This window comes from Chiloscyllium punctatum, chromosome 46, assembly GCF_047496795.1.
Source record: "Chiloscyllium punctatum isolate Juve2018m chromosome 46, sChiPun1.3, whole genome shotgun sequence".
NCBI classification, from domain to species: domain Eukaryota; kingdom Metazoa; phylum Chordata; class Chondrichthyes; order Orectolobiformes; family Hemiscylliidae; genus Chiloscyllium; species Chiloscyllium punctatum.
The window spans coordinates 48,106,153-48,118,959 of record NC_092784.1 but is presented as its reverse complement, the minus strand read 5'-3'; the positions used below and the strand labels follow the sequence as shown (position 1 = coordinate 48,118,959).

General features: G+C 39.2%; 1 protein-coding gene across 9 annotated transcripts in view; it reads right to left on the bottom strand.

The window, feature by feature from the left end:
* Positions 1 to 546: 546 nt before the first annotated feature.
* brd4 (bromodomain containing 4) overlaps positions 547 to 12,807 on the bottom strand; it is a 182,172-nt gene continuing 169,911 nt past the window's right edge. For 8 of the 9 annotated variants that reach the window (XM_072564153.1, XM_072564154.1, XM_072564156.1 and 5 more), the window contains 4 exons: positions 9,204 to 9,334; positions 6,303 to 6,529; positions 4,283 to 4,517; positions 547 to 2,224 (listed from right to left, as the gene is read on the bottom strand). In XM_072564153.1, coding sequence (XP_072420254.1) covers positions 2,156 to 2,224; positions 4,283 to 4,517; positions 6,303 to 6,529; positions 9,204 to 9,334 — 662 coding nt within the window. In that variant the 3' untranslated portion in view covers positions 547 to 2,155. Of the gene's footprint in view, positions 2,225 to 4,282; positions 4,518 to 6,302; positions 6,530 to 9,203; positions 9,335 to 12,080; positions 12,443 to 12,807 lie in introns of those variants that run through there. The other variant, XM_072564157.1, reaches the window with a different exon arrangement.

Below are 12,807 nucleotides of genomic sequence, written 5' to 3'. Positions count from 1 at the left end.
AATTCTCCAATAAACATTCATTTGCATACATTTCGTAATCTTGTGTCTGAATACAATAGTCAGTTTTATCTGAAGCAGGCCATTTAAAATATATGCATCTTTATCTTTACAGGAATTCTCAGAGGAAGGCTCCAATAGAAAAATGTGTAGTTTTATACAGTTGCACTTACATTTTATATTGGAAGACAGAGAAATGCCATATATAAAACAAAAAGACCACATTTGAAAGTAATGCTGGACCCAACAGCTAAATCTTCAGGTTTTCCAGGTATCGCATCATCCAAACAAGCATTTTTATCCATCCCATCAAGCTACTCCAAGTAACTATCTACAAGCTTTAAAGATGTGGAGCCAGAGCAGAAATATTGACTATTTACAGGCATTGCGTACAGGCTCAATTTTGGGTAATGGAAAATAATGTATTCTTGCCTTAAAGATGCATCCATCGTTATGATGAGCAACCATTAGCACACACTCCAAAACAGTGACAATTAAAAGAACACCGTTGGAAACCATCTCTGGTTTAAAAAATAAGACGCCAGCATATTGTATAAAAGGTGTGTTTATTCAATAATCGATACAGACCAAATGCAATTTTTCTGCCTTTCAGTAAAACTGATTCTAAACAGAGGTACTTGCCAACACTGGATCTGCTGGTACTGTATAGTGGGTATTTTGGCACATTAAAATGTTCATTTTAAAAAAAAGGAAAAAAAGGTTAAAAACAGCTGAAAAAATAAAATTATATTTAAAGGCAAAGACGAGGAATGGTACATTAATTTAAATCTTGCCATATAATAATAAAACAATCACTCGTCTAATTCTTGCTGCAGAGCTTAACTAGGAGAGCCAGCACTTCACTTGATGCTTTTAGCAAATACGAATGAGACACTTGCACAGAAACAGCTTGTATATTTTGTACACCCCTCTGAAGGAGAAGGAAAGAAAGCCCAGAATCGACCAGTTAGTTAAAGATAAAACTCACGCACCTGGGCCTCCAAAGAGTATTGAAAGTCTGCTACATGAATAAAGTAAGTGTTTAATTACAGAAAACATTTAACAAGTTTTAAGCATCACACCAACTATACCCACTATACAGCATCGGTCGAACACTATTCAAGGGCGGCTTAAACCTCTGGTTATTTGCAGAAAAGTCAGCTCTTGTATCTCTACTATTCAGAGGGACAACAGTACAAAACAGTTTCAGCAGTGCCATTCAACATTCGTATCTCCTGAGGTAACGAGACAAACAATTTCACCTACTTTGGTTGGTAGTCCAGCTTTGATCCCAAACACTGCAGAAAAGAAATTAAAACAAGAAAAACAACAAAGGTTTTGATGGGACTGCTGTTTTAACTCATAACCTCTGACATACGATTATTTTTTTTCCCTTTTTTGTATTGTCATAACCATCACATGGCTTGTCAGAACACACTGAGCCTAGTAACTGGAAACTCTGTAGATAAACAAAATCCGCAGACAGCACTATGCACTGTAAAAAAAAAGTAATGAACACAAAGTCGCACTGCTTAAATAGTCTATCCAGATTATACTGTTGTGACTTAGTGAAGGGCCCGGTTTTCCCAATTACAAAGGTATTCACCCAATCTGTGTTTTTTAAATATATCGTGCCTTCGCCCTCTTCTCCTCTTATTAGCAGTGAAGGAGACTCACTAGATTTACAGAACCAACGCAGAGAAACCGTTTTGCAAACAGGGCCCTCACACGGCAACAGTGAAACCCTGTTTGATTGGATACATCAGAATGTTACTGTGTCTTTTCTTACATAGTGAAGGAGCTTGGCGAGGACAGCCTTGCAGCTAACGGGTACAACCCCCCCTCCCCCCTTTACAGTAGTATCATTCGGAAAGCTGGATGCACAGTTGTGCACGTGTTTTCTACACAACATCGATAAGTTTTGTTTTGTCTATTTGTTCATTCCTATATTGTGGGTTAAATGTAAGGCAGACTTCTGTCCATCCATGTCCGTCCATCCATTCAAGGCATTGACTGAATGATTCGCTCACTCACTGGGTCACACATGCAGAAAGACCGTGCACCAAGAACCTGGCTGAAACACTACGGTGCCACGTAAATCATGGAAAACAGTTTCGTAGTACTTTCAAGAGTCAGGATATCCAGCATCAGGAGGCCCTTAGAAGAGATTCTCTTCAAATATTGCCATTAAGTCGCTCTGAAAATTCATGTCAATTGTAGCTGCCATCTAAATCACAAAAAAAATGCAACATTTTAGCTTGCATAGTTTAATTATATTCTTAGCCATTTAAAGCAGGGTTAAATTACATACAATGACACATTGTATTGGTACGCCAAAGTCAATACAAGTCAATAGGAGGTATTAAAGGATATGGTTAAAGTCAGATATATACAGCTTTCTTTTACTATCATGGGATTTGGACATTGTTCCATCACTAACTTCAGATTGTTCAGATCAGAGTTCAACCATGATTGCAATGAATGGCATGGGACAGGCTCGAAAGGCTAACTGGGATCACCCAACATCAACATTTCAGGATTTGCTCAGAACTTCTAATGTAGTATAGACCTGCAGCAGGGTCCAGATTATTGTAGACTGCTTTTCTAAATTCAAAAACACAATGGAAAAAGCCTGCAGAGAACAGTGTAGGGTGCATTAGGACTCAGAGGGGAATCATTTCACAACAAAACACCAAAAGGTCTTTGTAACAGAAACCAGAGCGACAGCCCTTTTCTCAGATTAACTCCTTTCACTAATGATGAAATTCAAGTATCATTTACCTGTTAAAGAGTCTCTACTGCCCTGTGCCTTATACAGAACTTCAGTGCGAAAGATTAACTGACCTAACTAGCTGCCAAATTACTAAAACACCTCACTGTTTCAGAGAATAACATTCCAAAGAAAAGCATTTCCAGCCTTTTCGGTGTATACAGGAAACACAAACCCTGGCAAGCCAAGTATCATCTGATTGAAATAGAAATACTGCCTATCCATATAGGAAAAATAGATCTCCCACATTCCCCTTGGAACTTATATCAATCCCCCTACTGTGGTATCATACCTAGCCTCTTACTCAGGCCAAGTTTTAAAATCGTGCACAAAGTGAAAAGAAAATCAGCATGAATTAGCCTTAATTGTGTCTCCCCCAAATGTAGGACCTCAGCAATTAGCATCGCTGCCTCACAGCACCAAGGACCCAGATTCAATTCCACTCTCACATGACTGCCTGTGTGCAGTTTGCACATTGTCCCAGTGTCTGTGTGAGCATCCTCTGGATACAGTGGTTTCCTCCCACAGTCCAAAGATGTGCAAACTAGGTGGATTGATCATATTAAATTGCTCATAGTGTACAGGGATGTCTAGGTAAGGTTGATTAGCCATGAAAAAAAGCAGGGTTGTAAGGGGAGGATGGCTCTTTGGAGGGTTGGTGTGGATTCAATGAGCCGAATGCCCTGCTTCTATGAAGCAGTTAGGTAATCTGCGCTTTGGAATATCCTGACAAACCCATGGGCTATAAAAACAAGAACATGTTAAAAGAATCCTGAAAGGTTTGTTTCAATTCAATCAAGTTGCAGTAATTTATTCCACACAATGAAAAATTGTGTACACACTGTAGCTACATCTTAAAATCTGAGGAAAATACAAATTTGAACTCACTGCAAGGAAAAGTAGTGTGAAAATGGAATAAACTGTGATTAAATCCAATGCAAAGAAATTCACACTTAGCCCAATTTTGATGGATCACTTCACACCTTTCCCAGCTACATTGTCAAAATCTTCCAAGCTTGATTACATCTGCTTTTTTTTTTTAAGAACTAACACTTCATTTTAAAACTCAAATATCATCAGCGCAGCATGGTCAAGTCAAAATTCAGATGTTAATACATTTCATGAAAGAGCAGCAGCCAATTTAAAAATAAACCTTTGTAGAATTAATTTCTGACACTCGCAAGATTATTATTTCAGGAAGCTGGAGGCCTATCACCACTACTCAGCTGTTTTTGGGACATGTTCAGTGGCTACTAAGAGAACTACTTGGTACTGGAATAAATGGCAAAGTTGAATACTCTGATTTGCACATGTATACTTCAGAGGAGGGGTTAGTAGATTACAATCAGGAGCAGAAAAGTCAGGCTAGTTTTTAATCCAAAATTCTAGCTCAGGTATATCCAATCTCAACTGCAGCAACAGTAACCACCAAGTAAATACAAACTAACAACAAAAGAAAATTAGATTCCAACTTGGAGTCAAGACTGATCTTTACGAAATACAACAAAAACGTACCGCTTCCTTCCGCCTTCTTTCCTGCTCTCGCTTCCTTGCGAGCTCTCGCTGCTGATCCAGCATAGATTGTGAAGTTGGCTGAGAGCTCTGTTGTTGCTGCTGCTGCTGCTGTTGCTGTTGCTGCTGTTGCTGTTGCTGCTGCTGTTGTTGTTGTTGCTGCTGATGCTGCTGCTGTCTTCTCGCCTCCTCATGAGCTCTCCGAGCACACTCTAAAGCATCCTCTTCATCTCGGCCTCTGCAGTTAGAAACAAGACACTGTCAAAACCAGCCAAAAGAGGCAGGGCTGTTGAAATCGCACTCTCTTTAGTCACAACAGTTGTGGGCATCAGGTTAATAATATACCCAACCAATAGCATAAACAATAACCGAAGATTTGCTGTTGTAGGGAATCTAACAGCACTCGCCATTAATTAGAAGTGCAAGGAACTGGGAATGCAAGCTCAATGCCAGTAAGAAAGGTGGACACCCAACTCAATCTTTCCAGGAACATCAGACATTTGCTAAGCTGCTTTTTTGATGCATTGTAGGTATACCCAGTGACATTAGGCAGAGAATGTCAGGATTTTGACCCATGACTAATGGAATAGCATTATAGTTCCAAGTCAAGAGGGTGTGGAGGTGCCAGTGTTGGATTGGTGTGGACAGACTAGCAAAGAGTATTTCATCACACTCTTGACTTGAGCTTTGTCGATACTGGACAGGCACTAGGGAGTCAAGGGCTGAGTCATACTGCAAATATTCCTATCCTCTGATCTGTTCTAGCCACTGTGCTACATAGCTGGTCTAGTTCAATAGCAACCCTAAATTATTGATACTTCAGGAGTTCAGAAATGGTAATGCCATTTAAAAATGGCATTTTAAATGGCATTTCTCTCTTGCTAGAGATGATTATTACTTGGCACATCAGTGGTGGCAAAGCTGCTTGCCACTGATCAGTCCAAGCCTGGATGTTATTTAGATCTTGCTGTATGTGGTCAAAAACTGTTTCAGAAACAAAGTAGTTGTAAGGGACAATGAACATTTGTACAATCATAAGCAAAAATCCCCACTTTAAGCCTTATGGATGGCCTAAGAGAGCTCCTTAAGCAGCCAGATAGAAGTGAAATTAATGGCAAAGAGCAATCAATAGTAAAGTCTATTTTCTTTTCAGAATATGAAGGACAGAAATAACAGGAAAGACAGAAATAACGGGAAAGACAGAAATAACGGGAAAGACAGAAATAACGGGAAAGACAGAAATAACGGGAAAGACAGAAATGAGCAAAGAAAGTTACTTTTTTAAATAATCATCCAACTAAATCTGAAGGAATGTCTATCCACACAGATGTTTATACACAACAACCAAGCAAATTGATTTGCGCTATTTAACAAATCACTATTTAAAATGCTCCCAGACTGAAACAGAAAGACACCTTCACAGCTACCATATAAAATGGTAAAATTCCAAACCCTTTAAGGTATGCAGACAACCCAATGCTGCTTGCATGAATCTAACAGCAGAGTCACACATCTGAGAAGTGAGTCTTCAAATAAGTTTAACCAAATATCTAACATCCCATCTAAACTGCTCTACATCATGCACATTAGCCTCACCCGTACATTATTAAAGGAAAAGCGGAGACAGCATGCTCCAAATCTCTGGCTGCAACCTTTGATATGGAATGCAAGTCAGTAATGAGCCTGAAGATGCATCACTGTGCACTTAACACCACAAGGCAGGGAAGAAAGCTGATGAGCCAGAAATCTTCCCTCCTCTTGACGGTCCTCAGCACAAAGAAGGTTTCTCCCTCTGCACTACAAGTCTTCCTGAGAGCAGAGTGTGCTCAAGATTCACCAGTCCATTAGTGTGTTAGCAGGTTCAGGGGAAATAAAATTATTGGTGACCGGTTCAAACATGGATGAGAACATTGGAAGTAAGCATTTGCAGCCAATTGCATGTGAACTTTGTTCATATTTGACAATGTAACCAAGGCATTAACACAAGTTTGATAATTCTATTAAACTGAAGAGTTAGGCTTGCCTTTGTCTCTCCTGTTCCATTCGGAGTCGCTCTTTCTCCGCTGCCTCCTGCTGCATTTTACGGAATTCTTCTTGTGCTTTCAGTGCCTTTTCTCTCTCCTCCTTCTCCCGTGCTGCTCGGCGAAATTGCTCAAAGCTGTCACTCGAAGATTTTGCCGTGGATGAAGGATTAGAAGGAGCCTTTGTTACCAGACTTGCCCAAGAGCCCATGTTCTTGATCTTAAGATCCTAAAGCACGTGTCCACAAAGAATACAGAACTGTAAACAAGTTTTCAAGGTGTGGATAACTCAAAGGCACCGAACAATAATAAAAAACTAGCAATATTTAGATTTCAAAAAATAATTTTACAGGCACTAAAAGGGAAGAAACGTCATAAAATGCAACATGAAATCTTTGCAGAGTTTTTAAAACAATAATTGGGAAATGCTCACATATATAGACAGGTCAATGAGCATTAGCACATAGCTACTGCACAGCATAAGAGATGACAGTACAGTGGACGAGTGTGGACAGGGAAAAGAGTTCAGCAGAAACAACAGTTGATGAACAATGGCAGACATTTAAGAAAATAGTTCATGATATCTGTTCGGCATGGACGGGTTGGGCCGAAGGGTCTGTTTCCGAGTACATCGCTATGACACTCTGACTCTCAACAATAAAGATTGCAATGAAGAAGGTAGTTTCTAGCAAGGGGATACACAAGTCACAGTTAACCAAGGAAAGATAAGGACAGTATCAAACTGAAAAAAAAAACATGAATCTAATCTTTGCCACACTGCAAGCCAAAGTTTGAAAAGTTTCAAAGGCAGATGATGGCCAAAAAAAAGAAAATAACAGCTAACAAAGAAAATGGAGAGTAAGAGCTTGTTTAACTACCTAATAAGTTAGAGAGTACCAATATGATCATTATCCCCTTAAAGAATGAGGCTCGGGAAATCCTTCATCAAATAATGGGGAACCAGGAAATGGCAGAGGAATTAAATACGCATCAATCTTCATCATGGAGGACATTAATATCATGCTTAAATCAAAGAGTAAAATTGAGGGGTTGGGGGAGAGAGACAACAATAAACACTAATTGGAGAAAATGTACTAGGAAAATTAATGGGTCCAAAGACCAGCAAGTTGTCCAGACCTCATGGGTTACATCCAAGGATGTTAAAGGACAAATTAGATACTTAGATAATAGGTGCATCGGTAATAATCTTCCAAGACAGAAGATTTAAGTAAAGGAGCCATTCTCGGGAGGGAAACCTGTACTTAGTGCAGTGCCGTAACTATTAATGCTGGGGTCACAATCATTGACAGTATGTACTAAAATGACTGAGGTGAACCTATTTTCAAGTTTTCAAATGATAAAAATAGATGGGTGGGCAAGTGAGGAGGATAACCAAACAGCTACAGAGGGAGGTAAAGGTTAAGAGAGTAGGAAAAAACTTTGTAAATGGAATGTGGGCAATATGTGAAGTTATGCAGTTTGAGGGGAAGAAAAAAGAACTGATAAAGCATAAGCTTGAAAAAGAGACGGACTGTAGAAAGCTACAAAGAGGAACTTCAGGGTCCAGCTGCATGGATTGGGAAGGTAAGTAGACAATTAGCCTTTATTTCAAAAGGGAATTGTGCACTATTAAAGATTGCAGTAAGTCTTGCTAAAACTGTTCAAGGCACTAGCCAGACCATAACTAGGATACTGAACACTTTATTTTCCCTTATCCAAAGGTATGATAGAAGAGTTTGGAGGCAGTCCAGAGAAGGTTTAATAGTTAGATCCTGGGTACGAAGAGAGGTTTAATAGATTGGGTTTTTGCATATTAAGGGAATTTAGAATGAAACACAACTTTATTGAAATGTACAACATTCTTAGAGATCTGACATGGCAGACTGTTTGCTGTTCTAGGAGAATCTAAGAGCAGACAGCAGTCTCAGGGCAAGAGAAATCCATTTAACGCAGATGAGACAGAGCTTCTTCTCAGAGGTCAGAGAATCTATGGAATTCTTTACTGCAGATTGCTGTCAAGAATGAGTCATTAAGAATACTCAAGATCAAGACAAACATTTGTTCATTGTAAGGGAATCAAGGGTTATGGGGGAAAAGGCAGGAAATGGGTTGAGGATTATCAAATCAGCTGTGATCTCACTGGATAGCCGAACTGTCGCAATGGACTGAATGATCTACTTATTGAATGAATATAATACATATCTGGAATGAAGAGTCTAATGATGAGCATGAATCCATTGGTGATTGCCAGGAAAAACCCATCTAGTTCACTAATGTTCTTTAGGGTAGGAAATCTGCCCTGAGCTGATCTGACCTACATGTAACTCCAGACCCACAGCGATGTGCTTGACTCTTGACTGACCTCTGGGCAATTTGGGAGGGCAATAAAGGCTGGTCCAGACAGAAACACCCTCAGCCCCAAATGAAGAATAAAAAATAACTAAGCATTTCATTCACAAGTTCAGAGATTTGAACAACAACTTGGAGCACAGCAGCAGCTGCTAAAATGAAGAAAGAAAAACAAGGAAATTAACTACATGTCAGCAAATAATAAAAATACCAAAATAACCTTGGAGATATAAAAGTACTCTAGTAGAATGCTTGTTTCAAATTAGAAAATCGCATATTTTAGTCTGTGATGCAAGCATTTCCGGAGAATGTGATCAGACTCTTAGCTCCTGGGCAAGGAAAGGAAATAGAAAAACAAAAGATTCTATTTGCTATTGAGGGCATCTTGCTGAGAAGTTTTGGCTTCAAGCACGTGAAGAATAATCAAGGAGCTATCACTTGTTTCACAACGTTTTGATCGTGTGGGGAGAGGAAGCCAGACAAAGTAGTAGTGAGGGACGCAGAGAGAGAAAAGGCCACCAGTAGCACAGCAGCAAATGTATGAACAAACTCACTTTTTTGGGAGCAACAGGAGTTTTGGGTTTTTGTTGTTTCTGTTTGTCTTTGTCCTGAGGAGAAGGCTGTGTGCCATGTTCTGGAGGTCGAATCACTGGCCCAGCAACTTCCATTTGTTTCATCTCTGGTCCTGTAGAAGGTAGTGCAGAGATTGTTCAAATATTTTGTGTACCTGCAGAGCAGCTACCAACATTTGACCGTTTGAGCAGTCCCAGCCAGCACTACTGGCTTTGGGAAGCGAGTGAAGGAGAACATATCTAAGCACTACACTAGAATCCTAGCTCAATTTGGTGGCAGAACAGTGGTTTATGTTGGAGGAATCCAAACAGTATCAAATACAAAACGGCCCTAAATCCAATTTGGGGGGAAAAAAAAAACAGCTGAAACCTGTTAAGTCAAATAGTTACACCATCTGGAAAGCTTAAAAATGAATACAAAAGGTTAGCTCTGCAATGTTGGGATTTTAAACAAAGTCTGAATCATGGCTCTGCCCCAAGCCCCACGCCCCACAATAACTGGGAAAATACAGATGTGAGTAAGCATGTATAAAACTTGAATATTGCTTCGAAAAAGGAAAAATCCTGAAGCTTTTTGCCTTGCACTGATCACAAATGCAAGAATGCCTAATTTTAAAAAGACCAACTACGCATCACAGAGAAATGGCTAAACCTTGAATCAGAGGCAACACGCTGATCAATTAGCACTGTTTTCTCATGCAATACAAACTAGGTCACATTTTCAGAATGAGCAATTCTTGCATCTGACCTGATCAGTGCAAGAGGAAAAGCTTCAATAGCAAACCTCTATGCATCCAGTCACAAATCTTGTGCATGCATATATTTGTCATACTTCATCCACTGTTACATTTTGACTCCATTTCTAACTTCCTTAGGGTGGAAATTCACTATCTACAAGAATGATACCTTCGCGCTAAAAATTAATTGTGTTACCACACAACAGATATTTCTGACCAGGGATTCAGAGACACAAGCCATTTTAGTTGCTTTCACTCCCCAGTGGTTTATAGTATTCTTAAACGATATCTACACAGCTTTGGAGAAATCCAAACCATTGTTACTCATTGAATAATGTCACAACTAATTACTATGTTGTTCTTGAAAGAGTAGAAAGAGATAGTTGGCCATTGCACCCACAATAAATACAGATAACCAGTACCCTGGGATCCAGAACTTATCCAATTTGGTACAATAAATGGTAAAGTGACAGTAGACCTGTGTGCTCACTACCTTCAGTGCTCCATCAATGCAAATCTGCTAAGACTGAAAACAGCAAGTAGTGTAAATTTATAACAATGTGGAAATGAGGTGTTTGATAATGCGACATGTAAAGGGTAGAACACAAGAGTTTGTAGAACTAAGAATAATAATTTAACAACTATTTGGTAGATGAGAACTTCTCTGAAAGATAAAGCTGAAATTTTTCTACCTTGTATACATCAGGACAATTAACAAGAATACCAATTAAAGTGAGGAGGAATTTACATTGCATGAGAGGAGAATGCTGATTGGTCAGCAAACATAGCAAACAAATTAGTAACTGTGTTACCATGGAGAATGCAGCCATTAATACTGGTTTTAAATTTAAACAGATTAAGTAGCAATGCAAATGCAATATCAATATTCATTGCAAGGGAATGGAATACAAAAAATAGGAAGGCTTACTACAACTATATGGGATTGGTGAGACACCATGAAGACCAAGTACAGTTTTGGTCTCCCTATTTGAGGAATAATTACATTGCAGGTAGTTTAGAGATGATCAACTAGGGGTAAAGAGGTTGTCTTAGGAGGAGATTGGACCTACACTTATGGTAGTTTAGTAGCATGAGGAGCTGAAACAGAAGATTTTGAGGGATAGTGCCATGGTAGATGTGAGAGGATGTTTCCCATCAAGAGGAATCCATAACTAAGATGCAGTAATTCAGAGTCAGGAGTCATCCATTTAATATAAAAGTGAGGTGAATTTATTTTCCTGTCAGCGTCATTAATCCTTGAAGTCATCAAAAACCCGACAGTAGAGGAATGCCTAGTCACTGAATATATTCAAAACTAAATTAGATCTTGGTCTATGATTCGCGAAGAACAAAGTGGAGTTAAGGCCACAATCAGATCAGCCATGATTTTATTGGCTAGTGAAGCAGAGTTAAGACCAAATAGCTATCCCTGCAATTTCTTATGCTCGCAGGGCTTTTGATAGTCTCTCCTTGAAATTTCTTATGCCCTTCAATACACAACCAACTGAAAAGACTAGGTAGGTTAGCATGTCAAGTGACACGTGTTAATCATAAACCAGTAACTAATTCAGCTAAGCTGCAACTTCCTCCATCTACATTGTGCAGAATCCTGTATAGTTCTTCTGCTCGCAGTAACAAATTATTTTAACCCTGTTCTTCTTTCGATTCCATTGCTAAAACGGGCACTGCTAGGATAGTGCTGTAGGAGGAAAACTTGGTTTGTGACACTCCAAAATAGGAGTTCTGATTTCTGGATTATAGGTGATTGAGCATGGCAGTGAGTGGGGAAAAAAGTATTGCACTTTTAAAGCTAGAAATTATACATAAAACAATTAATTAAAAATCAAACCATCAGCCTCTGGGAGAACAAATTGTGCTTCTCTTCCAAATTGTGCTAATTATTATTTTCTTTCCTATTTTCATAGTTACGGGACACACCTGCTAGCCTTCAATACAATCCCCATGGAGTCCAACAACTTAAGGAATCCCTATGATGCCAATAAAAACAACCGTTAGACAGGTTTTAATTTAAAATTACTACTGAAACAAGAACTAAGAATCAACATAGCTCAAACATTTATTCACAAGTGAAAGATATTAAATAATCAAATCAAACATACGCCTCACTTGGTTTCAAGCACTCGCATTACTTCCCACATAACTGTGGCATCATGTCTTTCCGACTCGGTTTAAATTTTGTAAACTTTCTCGCTTTCCATTCAACTGCTCCAGTTCGAGTCACACTTGACCACAGCAGCCTTGCACGTGAAGGTCCCAGATACGATAATCATCGATGAAGTACATCCATAAACATTCCTTCACTCTGGTCACAAATGTTCACATTGTACAGTATCCCAAAAGACTCTCTCCTCAGACTCTTCTAAATGGTCCGTTGAGCACTGGAACACTTCAATAGCAGCACTGGGTATTGTCCAATCCACAAATCGCTCATTCTTCCCACCTTCAGTGTTCAGTCCTTTCCCACTGTATAACACAAAGTAACACAGTCTCTGCTCTACTCTCAGAGACCTGCATCAACATCAGGATGTTTGATGACAGCCAAACAGAAAATTTCTATTTGGAGAAAGTCACGTTTATTTTTCTTTGCATGAATTCTTAGTCCTGTTAATTTAACAAGTTAACAGGCTGACCCCACACCACCACGATTAGCTTCCTATTTATCCTCTTCTTCTGAGATGTTTATCCCCATGACAGCAAGTCAAATGGACATCTCAGAATTTACTGATGTGAAAATCTGGAACTCATTAACCCACTTTCAAAAATAACCCAATGTAGGAGTCATTTTGTAAAGCTGGTGTGAATATGGCAAACCTAGACTCCATTTAGGG